The sequence below is a fragment of the Lepidochelys olivacea genome (assembly GCF_965140295.1).
Source record: "Lepidochelys olivacea isolate rLepOli2 genome assembly, chromosome: 4".
NCBI classification, from domain to species: domain Eukaryota; kingdom Metazoa; phylum Chordata; order Testudines; family Cheloniidae; genus Lepidochelys; species Lepidochelys olivacea.
In genome coordinates, this window is record NC_140414.1 from 148,711,571 (window position 1) to 148,737,350 (window position 25,780).

The 25,780-nt window shown below is 55.6% G+C and overlaps 1 protein-coding gene across 1 annotated transcript in view; it reads right to left on the reverse strand.

The window, feature by feature from the left end:
* Positions 1-78: 78 nt before the first annotated feature.
* Positions 79-25,780, reverse strand: part of LOC311520072 (retinol dehydrogenase 13-like) — a 38,016-nt gene continuing 12,314 nt past the window's right edge. Inside the window, exons 2-6 of the mRNA XM_084627321.1 lie at positions 15,913-16,152; positions 13,510-13,599; positions 12,993-13,181; positions 3,259-3,365; positions 79-688 (exon numbers count right to left, since the gene is read on the reverse strand). Of these exons, the coding sequence (XP_084483447.1) occupies positions 494-688; positions 3,259-3,365; positions 12,993-13,181; positions 13,510-13,599; positions 15,913-16,152 (821 nt within the window). The 3' untranslated portion in view covers positions 79-493. The remainder of the gene's footprint in view (positions 689-3,258; positions 3,366-12,992; positions 13,182-13,509; positions 13,600-15,912; positions 16,153-25,780) is intronic.

Sequence of the window (25,780 nt, forward strand, 5' to 3'; positions counted from 1 at the left end):
CATGCCCCAGCCCTGATCACCCTCCTGCATCCCAAACCCCTCATCCCCAGCCCCACCCCAGAGTCTGAACCCCCAGCCAGAGGCCAAGCCCCAACCCCCTGCCCCAGCCCTGATCTCCCTCCCACCTGCCAAACCCCCAATCCTAGCCTGGAGCACTCTCCTGCACCCCAAACCCCGCAGCCTCACCCCAGAGCCCGCACCCCAACCCACTAAGCCAGCCTGGTGAAAGTGAGTGAGTGAGTGAGTGAGGATGGGAGTGCGAGTGATGGGGGCGTGGGAGGGCTCGGAGAAGGGGCAGGGAGTGGGGCAAGGGGTGTTTGGTTCTGTGCGAGTAGAAAGTTGGCATCCCTACCTTGCAATGGCTCAGCTAATTCCCACCTTCCTGGCTTCCGCGCGAGCCCCCGCGACCCCATCTCCCCTCCTGCTCGCCCGGGGTCCCAGCTCCCGCGGGAGTAGCCGGGTGCTGCAGGGCAGGGGCGACGGGCTCCATGGCTCACATGCCCCTGCTCTCAGCGAGGCCCGTCCGTCGCTCCGACTCTTCCCACAGCTTGCGGGCCAGGCCCGGGTCGCGGGCAGCCGCAGAGGGCAGCATCAGCCTGCAGTCGCTGTCGAAGTACTTCCCCGTGACACCCGCGACCTCCTCCGAGACGGCGCAGTAAATGGTGCTGGCTGCTCCCTCCTTGGCAGACTGGAGAAAAGGGGGGTTAAACAGTCTCAGCAGCAGCTCCCCACCCCACCAGCCCCCCAGCACTACGCAAACCCCACCTGGCAGCACCAGAGGGGCAGAGCTCAAGCCCCCCACCGAGGCTTTGATGCCATCGCAGCCCCACAACTGCAGAGACGGGGAGCAGTGAGTGGGACCAGGGCCCCGCAGCAGGGAGGGAGGGACAGCGGGGCGAGGCACAGTATGGGGGGCTGGGCCCTGGGGTGGGGGGGCAGGGGGAGGGGCAGGGAATAGGTGGGGGTGGGGGCGAGAGGGGCAGTAGGTGGGGTGTGGGTGAGGGGCAGGGAATAGGTGGGGTGGGGGCGAGGGGGGCAGTAGGTGGGGGGTGGGAGCGGGGGGCAGTCGGTGGGGGTGTGGGCGAGGGGCAGGGAATAGGTGGGGGTGGGGACGAGAGGGGCAGTAGGTGAGGTGTGGGCGAAGGGCAGGCAATAGGTGGGGGTGGGGGCGAGAGGCGCAGTAGGTGGGGGTCGGGGCGAGGGGGGCAGTAGATGGGGGGTGGGTGAGGTGCAGGGAATAGGTGGGCGAGAGGGGCAGTAGGTGGGGGTGGGCGAGGCGCAAGGAATAGGTGGTGGGGTGGGGGTAAGGGGGGCAGTAGGTGGGGGGTGGGCGAGGGGCAGGCAATAGGTGGGGGTGGGGGCGAGAGGGGCAGTAGGTGGAGTGTGGGCGAGGGGTAGGGAATAGGTGGTGGGAGGGGGGCAGTAGGTGGGGGTGGGTGAGGTGCAGGGAATAGGTGGTGGGAGGGGGGCAGTAGGTGGGGTGGGCGAGGCGCAAGGAATAGGTGGTGGGGTGGGGACAAGGGGGGCAGTAGGTGGGGGGTGGGCGAGAGGGGAAGTAGGTGGGGGATGGGTAAGGGGGGCAGTAGGTGGGGGTAGGCGAGGGGCAGGCAATAGGTGGGGGTCGGGGCGAGGGGGGCAGTAGATAGGGGGTGGGTGAGGCGCAGGGAATAGGTGGGCCTGGCCTGGCCTGGGGGGGGAACAGCAGCCGGCAGACCCCAAGGGAAGCAGAGCAGCCCAGAGTGCTCCCCGGGAGGCCCCCAGCTCTCAGTGCTGGGGTCACCCGCTGGGAGGGGTGCTATCTCCTTGCCATGCTGCCTGGCCTCGAGCAGGGGGCACCCGCTAGACAGTGGGGCGCGCTCCAGCCGGGGGACAAAGTCCCTGCACCCAGGTCCAGGCAGTTGTGTTAGTTGGCTGCACTGTACCCTGCGGGGTTGGGCTGTGTCTACACTAGGCATTAGGGGCCCCAAGGCCCGTAGCTAACTCCGTTTTAAAAGCAGCCTTCTCTGTCGTCTAGCCGGACCCCCACCCAGCCATCCCACTGCAGTCCTGGCCAATGTGCCCTCTAACTTTTTCCATCCATGTGCGGAGTGAATTTTGCTATGTGCACCAATGTGGAGCTGATGTGTGGAGGGGGTGGGGCTGAGGATAGGGGCAGGGGGTTGGGGTGTTGGGGGGTGATGGCTCTGGCTGGAGGTGCGGGCTCTGGGGTGGGGCCGAGGGGTTCAGAGTGTGGGAGGGGGCTCAGGGCTGGGGCAGAGGGTTGGGGGTGGGGGTGAGGGCTCGGGTGGGGCCAGGGATGAGGGGTTCAGGGTGTGGGAGGGGGGCTCAGGGCTGGGGCAGAGAGTTGGGGTGCGGGGGGTGAGAGCTCCAGCTGGGGATGCGGGCTCTGGGGTGGAGCCAGGGATGAGGATTTGGGGTGCAGGCTGCCCCGGGGCTGCAGCGGGGAGACGGGACTCCCCCCAGCCCCCTCTCGCCGCAGCAGCTCCGGGGCCGGGGAGAGGCGCCTCTCCCCGGCTGCGCGGCCCTGGATAGCCCACTGTGCGGCCGGGCAGCTTCGAGGGAACTTAGGTCCTGGCCTCGCCTCCATGGCAGCTCTGGCCAGGGCAGCAGGGGCCAGGTTCTCTGGTCTCTTCGGGCTCAAGCATTGAGGCCCAGTCATGTCCCCTGGGCATGGAGGAGAGGAGGGCTCCTTAATGGTGGGAGGGTTCGAATACCCCCCCAAGGGGACTTGGCTCAGTCCTGCTCCGTGCAGAGGGTGACGTGCCCTGGAGGTGGGAATTAGGGTAAAGCCTCCCTCTATGGCTGCTGCTACTCCCCCGGGTTTACTCTCTCCGTGGCGTTTGCTCGGGGATGCTCCTGAGGGACCCCGGAAATGCCCCCACCTCCCGGTGTGACTCCCTTCCTGCAGCACCCTGGCACTCAGAGCCTGTGTGCCAGAAGCTCCCCACTCTGACCGCAGCTGCCTGGACCCTCAGCCAGCCCCACTGAGCTAGACCCCAGGGTCAGACCTTCCGGGGGCAAGGTGCGGACCGAGCTTTTGGGGACCCCGCTGTAAGTCAGCCAACAACAGAGCCAACTGGACACTTGTGCCCTGCCCCCCGAGGGTCTGCTCTATTCACTCGCTGGCCCTATGCTGCCCCCATCCCGGAGGGCCATTGCCATCTGCCAGAGCAGCCTATGCCCTCCAGGCCCCACACACTTCTGGGCTTTGGGGAGAGTCCATCCTGGGCCCCCCCACTGCCCCGCCATTGCACGCACCATTAAGAAGATGCCGGCGATGCTGAATAGCAGGCGAACCAGCCAGTTGAAGTGGCGCATGATTTGTGTCTTCACGATGCCGGGGTTGAGGGAATTGGCCGTTACCCCTGCGGAGGAGCAAAGTCAGTCACTGCGTGGGCTCTGGGAACCACACCGGGGGGCAGCACATCGGCAGGGCCTTATAGTCAGACCCCCGGAGCCCTGAGGGGCGGGGGTGAGTTTTGTACTCGCGGATCTAGAGCCGGGAGCCTGTTTATTCCTCAAGCAGGTGCAGCCCGGACACTCCCACGTGCTTTCCCCTGCCTGGGAGGACACCTGCCACAGGGGGGCCTGCCCCTTCCCGAGGAGCTGGACTGAGCCCCACTTGTGCCCAACTACCTGCCTCCCCGGTGCTCGTTGGGTCAGGTGACCAGGCCTCACATGATGATGGGGGGGGGGTAATTAGGATCTAGGAAGGAGCTGAGGGCAGGCTCCGGCAGCACCTCCCCAGCAGAAAGCCCTGGGGAACAGAGACAGCTGGGTTCGGGGGAGCACGAGACCTGCAGGGGGTCCCTCGGGGCCGGGATGCAGCTCTGCATGCCAGCCAGGTGGCACGAGCACGAGACCTGCAGGGCTGGGCAGGAGCAGCCCTTCCGCGGGGCACTTGGCCGGGCAGCCTGGCGACGCAGCTCGGAGTCTCTGGGGGTTGAACGCTTTCTTTTACGCTAATAAAACAGGCCCAGGCGGACGAGTGACTCAGAAGCCCCAGGTGCCGGGGCCTGTCTGGCAGCAAAGAGACTGGGCAGGGCCTGGGTTTGGCACAGATGAGGCAAGAGCTATCCCAGCTCCTTCTCAAGGGATTCTCACGCTTCCAGGGTGAGGCAGGCTGGGAACGCCCACAGCTGCACCCCAGCTGGCCCGTCCTTCCCTCGGAGACGCTGTGGGGCACAGGAGCCTCTGCCAAAGGGCCATCAGCGCCCCCCGCTGCCTACACCCCACTGGGACGTCGGCCCTGCTGTGTCCCCACGGTGCCATGCCAGTGACTGAAACCCTGAGGCAGGGCAGCTGGTGGCATCCAGTGGCTACAGCAGTGGGCAGAGGGAGCAGGCTGGGGGGAGCCATGCCTGGGGGGTGGAGGGGAGATATCCAGGCAGCCTACATGGTTTCTGGATTAGGCCTTCCGGGACAGGGGGAAATCACTTCAGTGGAGTAGAGACCATCCAGCCCTGCGCGGGGAGTGCCATGGGGAAAGGAGCTGCGTCTCTCTCATAGGCATTGAGGCGTCTCCGGGCCGTTCTGGCCCCCCAAGCTCGGCTGCCGATGGCTCTGCTTCCCCAGAGTGGTTCTGGGGTGCTTGGCTTCCAACCCTGCTGCCCGGAGCAGTGGCAGCTCGCCCCCCAGGTGATCGCTCACCACAAGGGCACCTTGTCCTAGGCCAGGCCCCAGCCTGCCGCCTGACAAGCATGGTGTGCTCAGAAGGGCACAGACTCGGTTGGGAAAGGCTTGTGGGGTAAAGCAGCCAGGGCCCCGTGGCCTCTGTATCCCGGGTTTCTGAAGTTTGAGTTTTGCTGAACTCAGCATTCAGGAAGAGCCCGAGATACGCCAGGGCAGCCTGACCTCTGCAGGTGTAACCCCCACACTTCCGGGGTGTGGAGTTCTGTCCTCACTAGTGGCACCAAGACCACTTAAAGAGAGAGAGAACATGAGTCTCTCAACAGCCAGGTGGCTTTTAGCTCCTGCAGCAGAGGTTCCTGCACTAAGCTCCAGCGGTCCCAGGTTCAATCCCGCCCGCCGGCGACTGGGGTCTGCCGGTGTTACACAGGCACAAAGGGTTTGTCAGTAACTGATGGTCAGGCCAGCTCAGATACCGAGACAGGTTAAAGCAGGGGGCACCTTGCAGGTGGTGACTACTGTGGTATCATGGGGGAGGGGAGATGAGCTCAGAGAACCATAGAGTTAGAAGGGACTGCAGGGGTCATCTAGTCTAACTCCCTGCCAAGATGTGCGGTGTCTGACCCATCCCAGACAGACGGCTCCAGCCTCCTTTTGGAACCCTCCCGTGCAGGAGATTCCACGACTTCCCCAGCCGTCTGTTCCATTGTCCTCCTGTTCTTACAGTGAGGAAGTTTGTCCTGAGATTTAATCTAAATCTGCTGGGCTGGAGTCTTTCAAGTACCTGAAGTCCACTGTCATGTCCCCTGTTAATCTCCTCTTTTCCAAACAGACATACCCATTTCTTCAGCCTTTGCTCATAGGGCTTGTGTTGCAGTCATCCCTTTGATCATCTTTGTTGCTCGCCCCTTTCCAGTTTCTATACAGCCTTTCTGGACATTGGTGACCAGAACCTCAGCTGAGGCCTGCCCAGCACCAAGTAGAGCGTTGCTGTCACCTCCTGCGACTGGCATGCGAGGCCTCTGTTAATGCAACCTAAGCATTTGCTTTTTCTGCAACAGCATCGCATTGCTGTGGAGGTTGTGACCCCCCTCGACTCCCAGATCCTTCTCAGCCGTGCTGCTGCCAAGCCAGTTCTGCCCCATTCTGTATTTGTGCATTTGTTTTTTCTTCCCTAGGTGTAGCACCTCACATTTGTCTTTGCTGAATTTCATGTTGTTGTCTATAGCCCAGTTCTCCAATTTATCAAGATCTCTCTGGATTTTAGCTCTAGCCTCCAAAGTGTCTTCAACCTCCCCAGCTTTGTATCATCTGCAAACTGGATCAGTGTGCTCTCTATACTTACAGCCACGTCATTAATAAAGATGTTAAATAACATTGGACCCAGAACAGATCCCTGTGGAACCCCACTTGAGACCTTCCTCTAATCTGACATCATTCCATTAATAGTTACTCTTTGTTTGTGGTTGTTTAGCCAATTATGTATCCACCTAATGGTAGCTCTGCTGAGCCCACATTTCTCCAGCTTACTTATTAGAATGTCATGTGGAACTGTGCCAAAAGCCTTAATAGCCAGGTATATTATGTCCACCACCTTTTCCCCATCCACCAAATCAGTTACCCCGTCAGAGAAGGAAATCTAGCTGGTTTGGCATGATTTGTTCTTGGTAAATCCATGGTGGCTGCTGGTGATCACCCCTTCATCCTCCAGGTATTTGCAAATGGAATGTTTTATACATGGCTGTCGTAGCTTCCCAGGTATGGAGGACAGGCTAACTGGTCAATAGTTCCCTGACTCCTCCGTTTTCCCCCTTTTAAAGATGGGCACCACCTCAGCCCTTCTCCAGTCTTCCGGAACCTCTCCTGTCATCCATCAGTTTGTAAATATTATTGACAGTGGCGCCAAGATTTCTTCTGACAATTCCTTCAGTGCCCGGCCATGAACGGCACCAGCCCTGCTGACTTGAATTCTAATTAGTTAGAAGATCTCTGGTTCTTTACTTCTCCGGATCTGCATCCCTTCCCCTTTATTGCCTATGGTAACTTGACTAGCTGTCTGGTCAGATGACATTTTTGTGAGCAGACTGACGCAAGGTAGGCATTGAGCATCTCTGCCTTCCTATCATCTTCTGTTACCAGCTCACCTTCTCCATTGAACAGCGCACCCACTCCGTCCTTGTGCTTTCTTTTTTGTGTGACGTATTTGCACAACCCCTTCTTGTCTCTAACCTTCCTTGCCAGTTGTAACGCCTTCCTTGCCTTGGCTTTCCTGATTCTGTCCCTATACGCTCACGCTGTCCCATGTATCCTTCTGCGACATTATGAGTGTAAAATTTTTAATATCTCATTGAAAGGTGACACAGGGCCAGAAAGAGTTAATTAACTCACAGACTGACATGACCCATGGCCAAACTTTAAAGACAGGTTAGGAAGAGATGTAAATTAATAGAGCTTTGAAATGCAGCTGGCATGGTTAGAGATAGAAGGGTAGATGTTTCCTCAGGTCTTGTGATGTAAGCAAACAAGTCTTCTCTAGTGTTAAAGCTTTGATTCAAAGATCAAAAAAGGGGTATTAATATTTAGGAAGATACTTGAGTGAGATAAGAAAAGGAGGACTTGTGGCACCTTAGAGACTAACCAATTTATTTGAGCATAAGCTTTCGTGAGCTACAGCTTACTTCATCGGATGCATACTGTGGAAAGTGTAGAAGATCTTTTTATACACAAAAAGCATGAAAAAATACCTCCCCCCACCCCACTCTCCTGCTGGTAATAGCTTATCTAAAGTGATCATTCTCCTTACAATGTGTATGATAATCAAGTTGGGCCATTTCCAGCACAAATCCAGGTTTTCTCCCCCCCCTCCCCCCCCCACACAAACCCACTCTCCTGTTGGTAATAGCTTATCTAAAGTGACCACTCTCCTTACAATGTGTATGATAATCAAGGTGGGCCATTTCCAGCACAAATCCAGGGTTTAACAAGGATGTCTGGGGGGTGGGGGGGTAGGAAAAAACAAGGGGAAATAGGTTACCTTGCATAATGACTTAGCCACTCCCAGTCTTTGTTCAAGCCTAAGTTAATTGTATCCAATTTGCAAATGAATTCCAATTCAGCAGTTTCTCGCTGGAGTCTGGATTTGAAGTTTTTTTGTTGTAATATCGCAACTTTCATGTCTGTAATCACGTGACCAGAGAGATTGAAGTGTTCTCCCACTGGTTTATGAATGTTATAATTCTTGACATCTGATTTGTGTCCATTTATTCTTTTACGTAGAGACTGTCCAGTTTGACGAATGTACATGGCAGAGGGGCATTGCTGGCACATGATGGCATAGATCACATTGGTGGATGTGCAGGTGAACGAGCCTCTGATCGTGTGGCTGATGTTATTAGGCCCTGTGATGGTGTCCCCTGAATAGATATGTGGGCACAGTTGGCAACGGGCTTTGTTGCAAGGATTGGTTCCTGGGTTAGTGGTTCTGTTGTGTGGTGTGTGGTTGCTGGTGAGTATTTGCTTCAGGCTGGGGGGCTGTCTGTAGGCAAGGACTGGCCTGTCTCCCAAGATTTGTGTGAGTGTTGGGTCGTCCTTCAGGATAGGTTGTAGATCCTTAATAACACGCTGGAGGGGTTTTAGTTGGGGGCTGAAGGTGACGGCTAGTGGCGTTCTGTTATTTTCTTTGTTAGGCTGGTCCTGTAGTAGGTGACTTCTGGGAACTCTTCTGGCTCTATCAATCCCTTTCTTCACTTCCACAGGTGGGTACTGTAGTTGTAAGAATGCTTGATAGAGATCTTGTAGGTGTTTGTCTCTGTCTGAGGGGTTGGAGCAAATGCGGTTGTATCGCAGAGCTTGGCTGTAGACAACGGATCACGTGGTGTGGTCAGGGTGAAAGCTGGAGGCATGTAGGTAGGAATAGCGGTCAGTAGGTTTCCGGTATAGGGTGGTGTTTATGTGACCATTATTTATGAGCACTGTAGTGTCCAGGAAGTGGATCTCTTGTGTGGACTGGACCAGGCTGAGGTTGATGGTGGGATGGAAATTGTTGAAATCATGAGTGAAATAGTATCATTGTCTATATGTCTCTTTGAAGGTTGTGGTAACCGGTATCTGAACTGTTTAATGGATAAATTATCCTGTGATGTTTGGGAGAAGGAAAGTTAAGCCTATTGTTTTCTCAGGCCAAAAGGCTGCAGGAAATGTATAAAAACCCTGGGACACGTTCCTTCTTCATCTCAGATCTGCTCTGGGTTTCAAGAGGGGGAAACCTTAAGCCACAAGGATTGAGATCCCCAGGTACTGGCTGGAGTCACCCTGAATATGGACATTGGACTAAAACCTATGGACTATTTCTAAAAGGACTTTTTGGCAACTACAAGCTCATCTCTGCTATGTATCTGGACCTCAAGAAACTGAACTCAAATCTGTCTGTATATTGATCTTTTAACCAACACTCAGTCTCTTTTCTTTTTTAATAAATTTTAGTTTAGTTAACAAGAATTGACTATAAGAGTGTATTTGAAATAAGATCTAAGTTTTATATTGACCTGGATGTGTGGCTGGTCCTTTGGGATCAGAAGAACCTTTTCTTTTATATGACGAGATAAGATTTTCAGTAATCATCGTCATATCTGACATGCGTGTCTGGATGGAAGCCTGAGGCTGGATACTTTAAGGGAACTGTGTTGTTTAGACTTCTAAGTAACCAGGGAGGCACTACAGAAGTCGTTTTGTGCTGGCTTAGTAAATCTAAGTATTGGAATATCCACCAGCGTTTGGGGTTTGTCTGCCCTGTTGCATTTGCAGTTCACCCTAATTGAGTGACCTCAGCTGGCTCCCACAGACAGCATCATCACAACTTCCTTGGTGACATGCCCCTTCTTCCATTTCCTGGATGGATCCCTTTTCGTTTTTAAAAACTCCCTGGTAGCCAGATCCTACAGGTCAAGACCAAGGACCAGAGACCTAGTGGGAGCCACTGGAGATCACACGGCCCACTTGCTCCCTGGGAGAAGCAGTGTGTAATACATTCTGCACCAACTGCAGGCTCTGAGTGGCCTTCAGGTGCAGTTAGCATGACCAGATGTCCCCATTTTATAGGGACAGTCCCGGTTTTTGGGTCTTTTTCGTATATAGGCTCCTATTACTCTCCCACCCCCTGTCCCGATTTTTCATATTTGCTGTCTGGTCACCCTAGGTGCACCCTATGTGGAACCAATGGCACTGACCAACTTTCAGGGGACGTAGGCCTGGAGAGCTACTCTGGGGTCTGCCACCGAGGGGCCAGCTCACAGTGGGGCAGGAAGGGCCTTAAACAGCAGGGTGAGAGGGCGGGGGTTAGTGACAGCCTTGGAGTGACAAAGGCCCCTGAGAATGGATGATCAGACAGACTTTCTGCCATCTAACATGTGATCACGTGAACAGCGTGGGCACCCAGAGGTAATCACAGCTCCCCCCAGGGCAAGGAGCCAGGCCTTGAGGCTGCACTGTGCGTCACGCAGGCCCAAGCCAGAGGGATAGGTTTGCAGATGAAAGCAAGGCTGATATAAGGACATGATGAAATGAACGAGATGCAAAGATCATGCCCAGCTTGTTCTCAGGGACAGCTGTCTCCCGGGAAGGAGTCACCACACCGAATGACTCAATGGAAAGGCCCAAGGCAACAGAATTTCAGTGCAGCCAAAGCAGATCCCAGCTGGGTGAGAAATGCTAGGGCTCACAGCGCCGAAGAGCTGGGAACACATGGGGCGTTTCTCACCTGCTCCGGGCATGCCCGTGAAGCTGTAAGAGGAGATGGACCCAGTTCCCCTCTCACTAACACTGGTGTGGATCAGTGGAGCTGCCCCAGGTCAAAACCACCAAATGAGGGGAGAATCAGGCACTGTGAGATACGGAGAAAATCACAGCGCTGAAAGAGGCCTGGGAGGGCAAAGATGCCAGTCAGGGCACAATGCCTGGGGATCAGAAACTGCAAATCCTTAGCGCCATTGTGGCCATGCCGGCTGCCAGGGCCAGTACCATGGGGAAGAGCTGAAGGAGCACGGGGCTTGGCCATGGCAAGTTCCCCCAGAGTCTATAGGAGAGAGAGTCCAACCCAGTGCCCTTTTCTAGACCCAGCAAATGGACAGAAGAAGGGGGGAAAGTTAGCCCAGGATAATGAGCTCCAGACAGGTGACTTGCCAAAGTCTGCACTCCATCCAACTCGGTCTCCTGTTGCTGACAGTGGCCAGCACCAGCTGCTCCAAAGCAAGGAGCAAGAACCCAGGCAGGAGGCAGTGACAGGATAATCTGCCCTGGGGGGAAATTCCTGACCGCTGATCGTTAGAGATTCGTGTGTGCCCTGACGCAGAAAAGTTCCCACCCTTTATTCTGTAACTCTGATTGTTCTCATTATCCAGGTGACCCTTCACTGTCCCCTGCTAAACTCTTGGTCTCAACCACATAGGGTGGCAGTGGGTTCCACAGGCTAATTACACACAGTGTAACAGTATTGCCTTTGGTCAGGTTTAAATGTTCTGCCTGTCAGTTTCATTGACTTTTGCCTTGTTCTTGTGTTGTGGAGGGTCAATACAAGTGCCCCATTTGCTCGGTCCCATTCGCTATGCTGCCCCCCAGTATTCGTCTTCTCTCAGAACAAAACACCCCCTCGTTTGCCAGGAGAGCTGCAGGAGGGCTGAGATCATGCAGGGGCTGTTCTAATTTCTGTCTATCTCAGGTGCTATCACTGTAGCATCTGAAGCCTCACAGCCTGAATCTTCAGTGCCTTGATCCTCACAGGCCCCCCATGCACCAGGCCGCGTTACAGCTACTGGTTCGGTTATACCTTGTTATGGGCCAGGCCTGGTCACCACCTTCCGTAGTGGATAGGTGTCAAGAAATCATTGTGAGGAGGTCGCTGAAACAATAGCAGTAGCCCCCCAAAACACAAGCACATGGAAATGGTGTGTAGAAGCTAAAACATGTGGCCCAAGAGGACTGGTGGAAGGGGGGGCGTGGGGGGTGAGAGAGAGGGAGGGCATGTTGAAGCAGCAAGAGAAAGCCAAGTCAACAGTAACAGACAACTAGTAATGTGGCCATGAGCGAAAGCTCAGAGAGACAGCTCTTTGGGCGCAGAGTGCTGGCGGTAGGCAGGCCTGGAGCAGCAAGCAGACGCTGGCTCCTGCTGTTTGATTTCTATGTTCAGGGGAACAGGGCTTCGTACACCTTTTGTAAAGAAACAAGACTGCACCAAAGAAATCCCTGACTCTCACCAATTCATCCTCCGACCTGGAACAACGAACAAGAGCCCCAACTTCTGCTTAGCTTCTCAGGTCACAAAGGGCAACACTGTTATCCCCATGGGTACAGAAAGAAACTGAAACCCAGAGATTGATTTCAGTGGATGTTAGGCACCAAAATACCTTTGAAAATCTGGCCATTGGGTCTTGATTTCACTGTGGCATCAAGAGAGGTTTGGAAATTTACATGGACAGTGAAAACAACCCAAGTTACAGAAATAAAAGCTGGTAATTCCTGCTGCCTGGTTAGCCCAGCCTTGCCCCAGACCCTCACCAGCTACTCAGGACCAGTGGGGCCACATGGGAATTGCTGTGAAGTCAAACCCCACCCCACTCCCTGGGGTGTGCCCCGGGACCCTGGCAGCTTCTCACCGAGCCCTAGAAAATGTCCACGGTGCGGTGTCCTCCCTGGCTCAGGAAGCAGCGGAAGGGCTAGCAGAGCTCACGATGGAATGAGCAGCCCCCGGCACAGCCAGCCTGGGAAGCAGACAAGCTCTCACTCCCTCAATCCCCCACCCCCGCTTACACATCTTCCTGCAAAGCTCACAGCCCCCCCGGAGTTGCTCACGTGCGAGGAGGCCGTGACGCCTAGCAGCATCTGTTCTTTACCTCGAGGAGTCACACCCTTGACATCGCTGGGGAGTAATTTGGGAATGCTGCAAGCACAGACTCCCTCTCCCCCCTTCTCCCCCGGGTCCCACAACTGGGGCGAGTCGAGTGAGTGCAGCTGCCCAGTGGAACAAGAGCCGGGACAGAGCACCCACAGCTGCGGTAACTGGGCCAGGGGGTGTCTGCAGGACAGGGCAGCTCTTAGATGGCAGGGATTAGGCTCAGGACCCTCCTCAGGGAATTCAGGGCTGGGTGGGACCACCCCCCGTGAGGCCTGTCTGCTGCAACCCACCGGGCCCGGGACAGCGCCTCTGAGTCACAGGGCCAGTGGCCATCACTTCCCTTTCTGCCAAGGTGCTGCGTAAATCCAGGGGGGCGTGAGGCGCGAACACAGCTGTGGGAGGGTTCAGGAGGGGCCACGGGGCCCTGGTCTCTTGGGGGCACAGGCCTCTGCCGGCACCAGGGCGGGATCACACTGACCTGTGCCCTGCAGCCTCCTGGCCAGCTCCTTGGTGAACAGGACGTTCATGAGCTTGGTGTTCCTGTAGGTCTGGTGAAAGTCTTTGGTCCTCTCCTCCCCGGTCAGGTGCTTCATGTTGACCATGCCCTGGAAGTGTACGAAGGACGAGACGTTCACGATGCGGGCGGGAGCGGACGCCTTCATGGTGTCTGTGCGGGGGAGGGGAAAAGTGAACAGGCAAGTCAGTGGGTGGCGCGGGAGGGGGGCTCCCACATGGGAAGGAGGGGCCGGGGAGAAGCCCCAGCTCAGAGAGACCCTTCGGCAGCAGACGGGGGGTCAGCTCCCAGCCCCGGCACAGCCAGAGCAAGACCTGGGTCCATGCCCCAGGGGAATGCCAGGGGCAGCAGGGCAGCCCTCTCCCAGCCCAGCCAGTCCCCAGTTCCTGGGACAGCCCCTTCCCCAGCCCCGCAGTGCCCAATGCCGGGGGCAGCCCCTCCCCCAGCCCAGCGAGTGCCCAGTTCCTGGGGCAGCTCTTACCCAGCAGCAAATTGGTAAGAAGAAAAGGGCCCAAGTAGTTGGTGGCGAACGTCTGCTCCAGCCCCTCGGAGGTGATGGAGAACGGCAAACCTGGAAGAGAAGAGGGGACTGGCACAGCAGGCCCTGGCTGGGCAGTCGGGGGTGGGTGGCTGTGTGTGCCATTTGGATTCGTCCTCCCCAGAAGCACAGTTATCACCGTGGTTGATACCCTCTAACAGACTGTCAGACCAGGGAGGTCATAAAAACTCTCCCCCGCGCAAGGGAAAGGGAAGAAGGGATGGTGTCACCGTGGAAGCCTCACGCAATACTTGCTTGCAGTGTAGCTGTAGCTGTTTCGGCCCCGGGATATTAGAGAGATGAAGTGGGCACAAGGCGGCTGAGGTGGGTATTGGTCCTATAAAGGCCTCACCCATCTTGTCTCGTTACTTAATACTTGACATTTCAAAGGTTTTCGCTGTTTTCCCCTCTTTTCTGTATCTTTAATAACCGGCTAAACGGATGCTTAATGGGGTGTTTGCCAGGGCGCTAAGCAGGCTGAGGTCTGTGTGTACCAAACCCCAGACCTGGTTTAAACACGGTATAATGTGGCTGGGTTACATTAAGACCTGTAGCCCATATAGTTAATCTAAACGAATACATTGCTGGCACCCAGTGTGGGGCTAGAGGGTTAAACCCCTGGAGGTTGCTTTCCTGTACCTGGAGGTTCTTCGAGATGTGCGGTCCCGGGCCGTATCCCACGCGCGGGGGACGCATGCAGACCTGCATGCCCTGTAGCTTTCCTCCTGCTCCAAACTGAGGGCACAAAAGGCCGTGCAGTCTGATGCCTCTCCAGTTCCTTCTCTTACAGCAAATCCAGAGAATCGGCAGTAGAAGGGATGGAGAGTGGGTGTGGGATACAGACGGGACCACACATCTCAAAGAACCTCCAGTTACAGGTAGGTCATCTCCATGTCTTCTTCAAGTGTGCAGGCGATGAGCAAGCAGGGAGCAAACAGGAGGTGGGTGGGAGGAGGCAGAGTCTTTGTAGTACCGCCGTGCCCACAGCTAGACCTGCCGTAGAAGGCTGGACCAAAGCATAAGGTCTCATGAAGGCGTGTGGGGCGCTCCAGGAGCCTGCTCTACATATCTCTAGTCGGGGTACGTCTCTTGGGGTACAGCAGAGGTTGCTTGAATTCTGGTGGAATGGGCCCTGACCCCTTCTGGGGGAGGCACGTGGGCTGGTTGGTGACAAAGAATAAGGCAGCCAGGGATCTATTTCAAAAGCCACTGCACAGATAGAGCTGGACCCCTTGATCTCTCTGCTATGGAACAAATAGTTGAGGTGTCTTTTATCCTTTGTAGATAAAAGGCCAGTGCCCTTCAGACGTCCAGAGAACACAGCCTCCTCTCTTAAACTGAGGCCCACGGCTTAGGAAACAAATACTGGTAAGTGGATGGTTGGACTCGTCTGAAACGACTGTAGGGATGAATCTTGGTGTGGGCGCAGGGAGAACTTTTCTTTACTGAAGGTAACGTCTGACAAATCCACCGTGAGCGCTCCCAGCTCCCTGAATTCTGGCTGATGGTCTTACGACTAGAAAGGCCACTTTCATAGAAAGATGGGCCACAAAGCACACGTCTAGAGGTGACTTCTCCTTTTCTACATTGATACAAGCAGGGTCCATGTTACACCCTTACGCTTTTTGTTATTATCCTGAACCTTGTACTGGCAAGTTCGAGCAAAACATCCCCATCCATTATCCTGTTGGTCCCCCCTTACCTTTGGAGATTCCCTCTCCCATCTCCTAGGAATGTCTTCAGGCCATTCCTCTGGGTGCTACTGCGCGATCCTCTCCAGTCAGGAATGTGCTTACTTGGGGCTAGCTCATGCCTGCCCCACCCAGGCCTACTCTGCTTCACGGTCTCTCCTTCATACAGTTAGGTGTGCCAGGGGCTCCAGCAAGGCCTACAGGGAGTTCTGCAGGCAGGGCTGGGCAGACGTGGCTGGTATCTGGGCGCAGGGGAGGGGGGTTCTGCAGGCAGGGCTGGGCAGACGTGGCTGGTAGCTGGGCGCAGGGGAGGGGGGTTCTGCAGGCAGGGCTGGGCAGACGTGGCTGGTATCTGGGCGCAGGGGAGGGGGGTTCTGCAGGCAGGGCTGGGCAGACGTGGCTGGTATCTGGGCGCAGGGGAGGGGTACTGCAGGCAGGGCTGGGCAGACTTGGCTGGTATCTGGGCGCAGGGGAGGGGGGTTCTGCAGGCAGGGCTGGGCAGACGTGGCTGGTATCTGGGCGCAGGGGAGGGGGGTTCTGCAGGCAGGGCTGGGCAGACGTGGCTGGTATCTGGGCTCAGGGGGAGGGGTACTGCAGGCAGGGCTGGGAAGACTCTGCTGAAGGCCTGTCCCCATCCCTGCGCGATGCCACCAACCTGAGACTCCGGCGTTATTGACCAGAATGTCCAGCCGCTTCTCCTCCTGCTGGATCTGCTTAGCAAACCGCCGGATGGAGGCCATGTTGCTGAGGTCCACGATCCTCAGAGGCACGTTTGGGTTCCCGGTGGCCCTCTGGATTTCCTCCGCGGCTGCCTGCCCCTGCTCTCTGCTGCAACAGGCGAGGATGGTACGGGCATTCCTGTGGGCCAGGTCCAAGGCGACGTATTTCCCGATGCCTGTGGGCACAGGCCTGCGTCACATGGTGCTGGTTACGCTGGCTGCTCTAACGGCCCCTTCTGCCTCCAGAACTCAGCCCCTTTGTTTGCCCCAGTGCCCGACACCTCTCTGCCATTCCCTGCCAACATCCGCCCCCTCCCCGGCGCGAAGGAGCAGGTCACTGGAGAGCGAGGAGGGTGCGGGACACAGCCGGGGAGGTCCTGTTTTCTTGCAGGCATCTCAGAAGAACTGGGCTTGCAGGAAGGGTTGAGCGGAGGGCCCGGGCAGTGGGGCAGGAAGGAGAGGGAGCAGGGGGGAAGCAGACAGGGAGGAGCAGGGCTTCCAGCAGTGGCCAGGCTGGAGCAATGGCAGCAGGAGTCCTGCAGATCCCAAGGCAACCGTGGGAGGTGGTGGGAAAGGGGTGAGGAGCCTCCCCCCAACAAGGGAGTAGGCCCCGGATGCCCTGCCCATAGGAACAGCCACCCCCGGGCCCAGTGGCAGGGCTGGCTGCCCAGAGGGGCCGAGCAGCGGCACTGATCGACCCGCACGGCGTGGGGCAGTCAGAGCATCTCGGAGGACACCTCTGCCCCAAGGAGCAGAGGGGTCTCGGTGCTGGCCCTGGGGAGCTGGGCCCCCTGCCTGCCCTGCCGGCGAGGGGCAGCACTCAGCTCCCTTGGGCCTGGACTCAGTGTGGGGAGGGGAGAGTGGCCAGATGGGGCCCCGGGGGAGTGGGGGGAGGACAGCCAGACAGGATCCTGGAGGGGGAGCAGGAGGACAGCCAGACGGGGCCCTGGAGGGGGAGGGGGAGGATGGCCAGATGGGGCCCTGGAGGGGGAGGGGGAGGGCAGCCAGACGGGATCCTGGAGGGGGAGCGGGAGGACAGCCAGATGGGGCCCTGGAGGGGGAGGGGGAGGACAGCCAGACGGGGCCCCGGGGGGGTTGATGAGGAGGATGGCCAGATGGGGCCCTGGAGGGAGAGGGGGAGGACGGCCAGACAGGGCCCTGGAGGGGGAGGGGGAGGACGGCCAGACAGGGCCCTGGGGGGTGGATGAGGAGGATGGCCAGATGGGGCCCTGGGGGCGGGGGGAGGACGACCAGATGGGGTCCTGGAGGGGGAGGGGGAGGACGGCCAGACGGGGTCCTGGAGGGGGCGGGGGGAGAACGGCCAGACGGGACCCTGGAGTGGGAGGGGGAGGACGGCCAGACGGGGTCCTGGAGGGGGAGGGGGAGCGGGAGGATGGCCAGACGGGGCCCTGGAGTGGGAGGGGGAGGACAGCCAGATGGGGTCCTGGAGGGGGAGGGGGAGCGGGAGCGGGAGGACGGCCAGACGGGGCCCTGGAGTGGGAGGGGGAGGGCAGCCAGACGGGGCCCGGGGGGTGGATGAGGAGGACGGCCAGACGGGGCCCTGGAGTGGGAGGGGGAGGACGGCCAGATGGGGTCCTGGAGGGGGAGGGGGAGCGGGAGAACGGCCAGACGGGACCCTGGAGTGGGAGGGGGAGGACGGCCAGACGGGGCCCTGGAGTGGGAGGGGGAGGACGGCCAGATGGGGTCCTGGAGGGGGAGGGGGAGCGGGAGCGGGAGGACGGCCAGACGGGGCCCTGGAGTGGGAGGGGGAGGGCAGCCAGACGGGGCCCGGGGGGTGGATGAGGAGGACGGCCAGACAGGGCCCGGGGTGGGAGGGGGGGAGGGGGTTTCACTATGTGGGTATTCACTGCGTCACCCCAGCTTTAGTTGCCTTCTCTCCCTCAACTGTTCCCCCCACCGGCCTCTCCCTGCCCCGGCTCCTCACTCAGTGCCTCCGGGGCACCCCAGCCTGGACTGCCCAAACCCCCCTGCCGGGCCCAGCATGAGGCAATCGCTGGAGGGCAGCCAGCCGCCTGGCCCCCCCGGGCGCTCGGCCCACGCCCCCCCGCTGACCCAGGCCGGGGGCAGGCTGCGTCAGCGGTGTGCGGGCCAGGGCGCCCCCTCCCCACGGCGGTCACAGGCTCAGGCGGGTTGGTGGCTGCTCCATGCAGGTCTCTCAGATTTGGCAATCAGCCCCCCTTCCCACCCACTGCCCGTGGGGGTCCAAGCTTCCCGGTGTGCCAAAGGGGGCAGAGGTCCAAAAAACAGGGGTGAAAATAGAGCCTCCGGGGCCGGGGGGGGTGGGGGTGGGAGCGGGCAGGGAAAGCGAGCAGCCTGCCGGCTCCATTCTGGTTTCTGACTCTTGGCTCAGGCTCTGACTCTGGCTCACCCTTCGGCTGAGGCTTCGGCTTCTGACTCCAGTTCTGCCCTTCAGCTTGGCCCCTCGGCTCTGACACCAGCTTCACCCTGAGACTGGCGCCTGACTCCTGGATCTACGCTTGGCATTTCCCCGGGCTTCCACCAGAGCCGCCAGGCAAGGCCCTGGCAGCTTGCAGTTCGAGCAGCCCGGAAAAGACCAGGCATAGGAAGGGTGCAGGCTGAATGACGTGGAGGTCCCTTCTGGAACCACCACAGCAGGACCCGTAGGTGCAGACCCTGTGGGTGCTCCAGCCCTGGAGGCGTGGGGTGGAGGGGGGCAGGAAGAGGCGGGGCGGAGGGGGGGCTTGAGGAAGGGGTGGAGCAGGGGGTTGAGCAACCCCCGGGGGAGAGGCAGTTGGCACCTCTGTCGGCACCCCCTCCCAGTGCCTGGTAGTCCAAAGTGCAGCCAGCCGCTGGCAGCACTACTGGCAAGGACTCAGAGGCTCTTTTACAGCTGAACTAGCTGGGGTGGGACCACTTAGCCGAGGGGCCCGGAGCGAGCCATGCATCGGGCCTGGCAACCGACTAACAGAACGAGGGCAGGCAAAGACGTGTATCAGCCAACCCCCGCTGAACCAGTCCCTTCCCCCCATATGACTCCAGGTAATCTGCCAGACCCCGAGCCAACGCAGAGTGACCAAATTCCAACCCAGCTCTCCACCGATGAAACGGACCGGCACCAAACCCAACCGAGAACCTCTGCCCCTCTGGGTCAGACAACTCCAGGACCCAGGTCCAGCAGCAGGGCCGGAGCTGGGTCAGTACCTCACTCCACCACACCATGAGCCACCCCACTGGAATCCTGACACCCCTAACCGGAGCACCACTCCACTTCGTCTGACCCTCCCCTTCAGCACCCTGCAATGCCCAGCCTCCACTTGGAGGCATTGGTCGACTCGGACACAGCTGGTAACTTCATTGATCAAGAAATTGTCAAGGGTCATCGGGTTCCTACCCTCCACAAGGACTCCCCTCAGCTCGTTGAGACCATCAAGGGGTCACCTCTCTCTTCAGAGCCCGTCACCTATCAAACAGCACCTCTGGAGATCATCACCAGCAGCGGTCACCGGGAATCATGGAGTTCAGGGTGATCTGTGCCCCACATTCACCAGTTGTCTTTGGTGCCCCTTGGCTTGTTGCCCATGACTCCCTAATTGGCTGGTAATCGTTGTTCACTGCAGTGCCAACGAGAATGCCTCCTGAGCCCCTGTCCACAGTCAACCATGCTCTGTGGTTCACTCCAACCCCCGAGACTCCAGGAGAGGCAAGCAGCAGGCCAAGCCACACCGAAGATTCCTGTCAAATACCTGGAATTTGCCAAGGTGTTTGACAAACTGAAGTCAGACCCCCTACCACCCCACTGCCATTACAACTGCCCTATTGAACTCAGCCCGGGAACAGAGGTTCCCTTCGGATGCATTTATGCTCTCTCTGAGCCACAGCTCCAAGCCCCCTGGGAATAGCTAGAGGACAACCTGCAGAAGGACTTTAACCTTGGTGGCACTATATTCTTGGTAACCAAGAAGGATGGTTCTCTCCAACCCTGCATCGAAGACCTGTCACTAAATCAAATCACAGAATGCAATAGGTATCTCTGTCCCCTTATTAAAGAGTTCCTGCAGAGACCCCTCTTCTTAAATGTACTCCTGGGTGGAGCAGATAGCATGGTCAGAATCAGCGAGGAGATGAGCCCGAGAGCGCTCTGAATGAAGCACTACCATTTTAAATATTTGATCATGCTGTATGGCCTCTGTAATGCTCCCACTACCTTCCAGCGTTTTACAAATGACATCGTTAGGGACATCCTTGATCAGTCATGGTCATCTAGGGGACATTCTCATCTTCTCTGCAAATCAAGAGCTCCGTGACTGCTATGTATGTATCATTCCAGATAGACTTCGTCAGAACTAACTCTGTGCCAAGCCTGAAACGTGTGAATTTGACAAGGACACAGTGGAGTTCCTAGGTTACATCATTTCCCCAGCAGAACTAACCCTGGACCCCACAGGATAGCAGCAACCACAGAGTGGAAGGCACCCTCTAATGTGCTGGGGGTTCAACGATTCTTGGGCTTTGCAAACCTTAACCGGCAATTAACAGAACAAGGAGTAACAGTCTCAAGTTGCAGTGGGGGAGGTTTAGGTTGGATATTAGGAAACACTATTTCACTAAGAGGGTGGTGAAGCCCTGGAATGGGTTACCATCCTTTTTAAGGCCTGGCTTGACAAAGCCCTGGCTGGAATGATTTAGTTGGGGTTTGGTCCTGCTTTGAGCTAGGGGTTGGACTAGATGACCTCCTGAGGTCCCTTCCAGCCCTGATATTCTATGTTTCTATGAATTCATTAAGGGGTTTGTTATGCTGCACTCCATATGTTTTATGGAAATATCCTAATGAGTGTGAATATAATGTAACTGGAATATGCTTCATGCAAAAGGTCTCTTGTAAAATATCATTAAAAAGATTATAATCTACTGAGTGTGTTCACCCAATTTGTTTGCATGTTTCACTCTTGTCTCTGAAGCTAGAAATATAAAGTTTCAGAGTAACAGCCGTGTTAGTCTGTACCCGCAAAAAGAAAAGGAGTACTTGTGGCACCTTAGAGACTAACCAATTTATTTGAGCATGAGCTTTCGTGAGCTACAGCTCACTTCATCGGATGCATACTGTGGAAACTGCAGCAGACTTTATATACTATATATGCATCCGATGAAGTGAGCTGTAGCTCACGAAAGCTCATGCTCAAATAAATTGGTTAGTCTCTAAGGTGCCACAAGTCCTCCTTTTCTTTTTTAGAAATATAAAGTATAACTCTGAGGTATGATTGTAATTATGCAAAGTGTGGGCCATTGATGGTGGTTTAGAATCTTGATGGCTCCCATTGACTAGGACAGTTGGCTGTCAATGGCTCTGTTTACTTGCAAGCCTTCCTGCGTATGTGTAAGCCAGCCCGGGAAGAAATGGAGGTTGGAGGGGTCTCACAGGACATGTGGTCAGGTCACATGATGCTGAAATCCATCTTAAATCTGGTACGTTTCCATTTAGAAGGACAGGTGGGGACCCAGAGAGACAAAAGATTCCCGCCTTGGGCCAAAGCTATAAAAGGGGGTGCAACAGAACAAAGGGGGCTGCCAGTCGTGAGAAATCCCCTAGTTACCACCTTAGCTGGAACTAACAAGGACTGTACCAGGGGAAAGGTCGGGCCCAGACTAGGAAGGAGTCTTCAGTCTGTGAAAGAAGCTTATTGGAACTAGGCAGTCGCCTAGGGCACCAAGTGGTTGGGGGCGCCAAAAAGCGGTGCCCGGGCTCGGCAGGGAGAAGCCGCCTTCCGGAGGCACCGGAGAGCCAGAGCGTTGGCTTGCGGGGGCGGCGAGCCCCAGCTATGGAGGAGTCGGTGCGGCGCGGGGGGGAGCAGCCCTGCAAAGGCAGTGGTGCTGCTACCAGGGAGCGGCCATGCTCCCCGCCCCTTCTGCCCAGGCTGCGGCTCGGCACCCCCCCTGGGGGGCTCCTGCAGGCTGCAGAAGATTCACGTGGGCAGCTGCCCCCATGCACCCCCGTCGCTGCCCCTCCGGCTCACATGCCCAGGAGCCGCAGAGGCCGAGCGTGGCGAGTTTAGCCTGGAGGTGCACAGGGGTTGGCGCATAAATGCATATTTAGGGTTCTTCAATAACTTGATATCCCATCACATTGCATTTTTGGCCTTTTGTGTTTGAAAAGCAAATTCTGTGTTCACCGTTGAAAATCTTGGTTACGTTCCAGAACAATGGCACAGAATTCAGAAGAAGCCCTGCCTAGATTATAGTTTATCATGCAAGATGGGAATATTCTTCAGATTTCAGATAAAAAAAGACCAATTACATGGTTGAGGAGTAAATATAAAGTATTTTAATGTGTTTACAGAAAAGTGAGTTTGTTTATACTTGGACCGTCACATCTTAAAAACAGTCGTGTTTTACTAACTGTAATATTGTTAAAAATTCACAAAGAAAGAAAATGATTCTGAAAGTTGAGGATGGAAAAAACAGCCATACGTACCACTGTTTGCCTATGCACCTGTTATAGCCTGTATTTAGACTACTGCATGCCACAAGTGGCCACAGCAATGGTTCCCTCAACCCACCCAGCAATACTGTTAACCTATCCAACTATACTCTCAACCCAGCAGAAGAATCTGTCCTATGTCGGGGCCTATCCTTCTGTCCCTCCACCCCCACGAACATGATACAGTTCTGTGGTGACCTAGAATCCTATTTTCGACATCTCCGACTCAAGGAATATTTCCAACACACCTCTGAACAACATACTAACCCACAGAGACCTTCCTACCAAGACTACAAAAGGAAGGATTCTGGGTAGACTCCTCCTGAAGGTTGAAACAGCAGACTGGACTTCTACATAGAGTGCTTCCGCCAACGGACACAGTCTGAAATTGTGGAAAAGCAGCATCACTTACTCCATAACCTCAGCCGTGCAGAACACAATGCCATCCACAGCCTCAGAAACAACTCTGACATCATAATCAAAAAAGCTGACAAAGGAGGTGCTGTTGTCATCATGAATAGGTCAGAATATGAACAAGAGGCTGCTCGGCAGCTCTCCAACACCACTTTCTACAAGCCATTACCCTCTGATCCCACTGAGGGTTATCAAAAGAAACTACAGCATTTGCTCAAGAAACTCCCTGAAAAAGCACAAGAACAAATCCGCACAGACACACCCCTGGAACCCCGACCTGGGATATTCTATCTACTACCCAAGATCCATAAACCTGGAAATCCTGGGCGCCCCATCATCTCAGGCCTTGGCACCCTGACAGCAGGATTGTCTGGCTATGTAGACTTCCTCCTCAGGCCCTACGCTACCAGCACTCCCAGCTACCTTCGAGACACCACTGACTTCCTAAGGAAACTACAATTCATCGGTGATCTTCCTGATAACACCATCCTGGCCACTATGGATGTAGAAGCCCTCTACACCAACATTCCACACAAAGATGGACTACAAGCCGTCAGGAACGGTATCCCCGATAATGTCACGGCTAACCTGGTGGCAGAACTTTGTGACTTTGTCCTCACCCATAACTATTTCACATTTGGGGACAATGTATACCTTCAAATCAGCGGCACTGCTATGGGTACCCGCATGGCCCCACAGGATGCCAACATTTTTATGGCTGACTTAGAACAACGCTTCCTCGGCTCTCGTCCCCTAACGCCCCTACTCTACTTGCGCTACATTGATGACATCTGCATCATCTGGACCCATGGAAAAGAAGCCCTTTAGGAATTCCACCATGATTTCAACAATTTCCATCCCATCATCAACCTCAGCCTGGACCAGTCCACACAAGAGATCCACTTCCTGGACACTATGGTGCTAATAAGCGATGGTCACATAAACACCACCCTATACCGAAAACCTACTGACCGCTATTCCTACCTACATGCCTCCAGCTTTCATCCAGACCACACCACATAATCCATTGTCTACAGCCAAGCTCTACGATACAACTGCATTTGCTCCAACCCCTCAGACAGAGACAAACACCTAAAAGATCTCTATCAAGCATTCTTACAACTACAATACCCACCTGCTGAAGTGAAGAAACAGATTGACAGAGCCAGAAGAGTTCCCAGAAGTCACCTACTACAGGACAGGCCTAACAAAGAAAATAACAGAACGCCACTAGCCGTCACCTTCAGCCCCCAACTAAAACCCCTCCAACGCATTATTAAGGATCTACAACCTATCCTGAAGGATGACCCAACACTCTCACAAATCTTGGGAGACAGGCCAGTCCTTGCCTACAGACAGCCCCGCAACCTGAAACAAATACTCACCAACAACCACATACCACACAACAGAACCACTAACCCAGGAACCTATCCTTGCCACAAAGCCCGTTGCCAACTGTGTCCACATATCTATTCAGGGGACACCATCACAGGGCCTAATCACATCAGCCACACTATCAGAGGCTCGTTCACCTGCACATCCACCATGTGATCTATGCCATCATGTGCCAGCAATGCCCCTCTGCCATGTACACTGGCCAAACTGGACAGTCTCTACGTAAAAGAATGAATAGACACAAATCAGATGTCAAGAACTATAACATTCAAAAACCAGTCGGAGAACACTTCAATCTCTCTAGACACTCGATTACAGACCTAAAAGTGGCAATTCTTCAACAAAAAGACTCCAAAAACAGACTCCAACGAGAGACTGCTGAATTGAAATTAATTTGCAAACTGGATACAATTAATTTAGGCTTGAATAGAGACTGGGAGTGGATGAGTCATTACACAAAGTAAAACTATTTCCCCATATTTATTCCCTCCCCACCCTCCACTGTTCCTCAGTCGTTCTTGTTAACTGTTGGAAATGGCCCACCTTGATTATCACTACAAAAGGTTTTCTCCCCTCCTCCCCCCTCCCTCCCCCCGCTCTCCTGCTTGTAATAGCTCACCTTAAGTGATCACTCTCATTAAAGTTTGTATGGTAACACCCATTGTTTCATGTTCTCTGTGTATATAAAATCTCCCCACTTGTATTTTCCACTGAATGCATCCGATGAAGTGAGCTGTAGCTCACGAAAGCTCATGCTCAAATAAATTGGTTAGTCTCTAAGGTGCCACAAGTCCTCCTTATCCTTTACTATGTAGCAATTTAGTTCCTAGCACAATGGGGCCCCAACTTGGCTGACGCCTCTGACAATACAAATCTTTAAGATTAATATTTTTAAAACACAGGGCCCTGGGAATTGTACTCCATAACTCCATCCAGAGCAGCAGCGTTTCTCCAGCCCCCATGCTTCAGGCACTGAAGCATGTGAATAACTTTAAACAGAGCAGGACGGCTCATGGGGTTGAAGTTCCGCGAGCGCTTCAGTGCTGTATTGTCTAATCATCAGCTCGTAGATGCAATGGCATTTGACGTGCTCTTTAACTATAAACTGACAGATTCGTGTTGTCCTGCACCCTAGGACCCATAGGACGTGGTTGCAAGTCGTCCTGCTTCAGGGACTCACTCTGGGGACCCTTGGTGCACAAATTCCCTCAAAAGGTGCTGGGCTTCAGACTTGGTCATGTTCCCCTTACACCTTTCTCCACAGTGGTTGCAAATATGGTAGCCTGTCCTCGAGGGATGGTGTACCATGCACACGCCCCATCCCTGCTCGCTGGAGTTCTTGGGAGGCTATGTGCCTATTCCATTGAAAATGAGGCATATGGGTGTCATGTTGGCCCAAGGATATGTCTATGTAAGAGCTAGCTCTTCTAGATGTTCCTCTGAGGTGCCTTGCAAGGGAGAAGAATTTGTGTGTTGCAGGAATTCGGAGGAAAAGCTGAGAATAGAACGTGGATCTGCTCACTCCCAGGGACGTGACT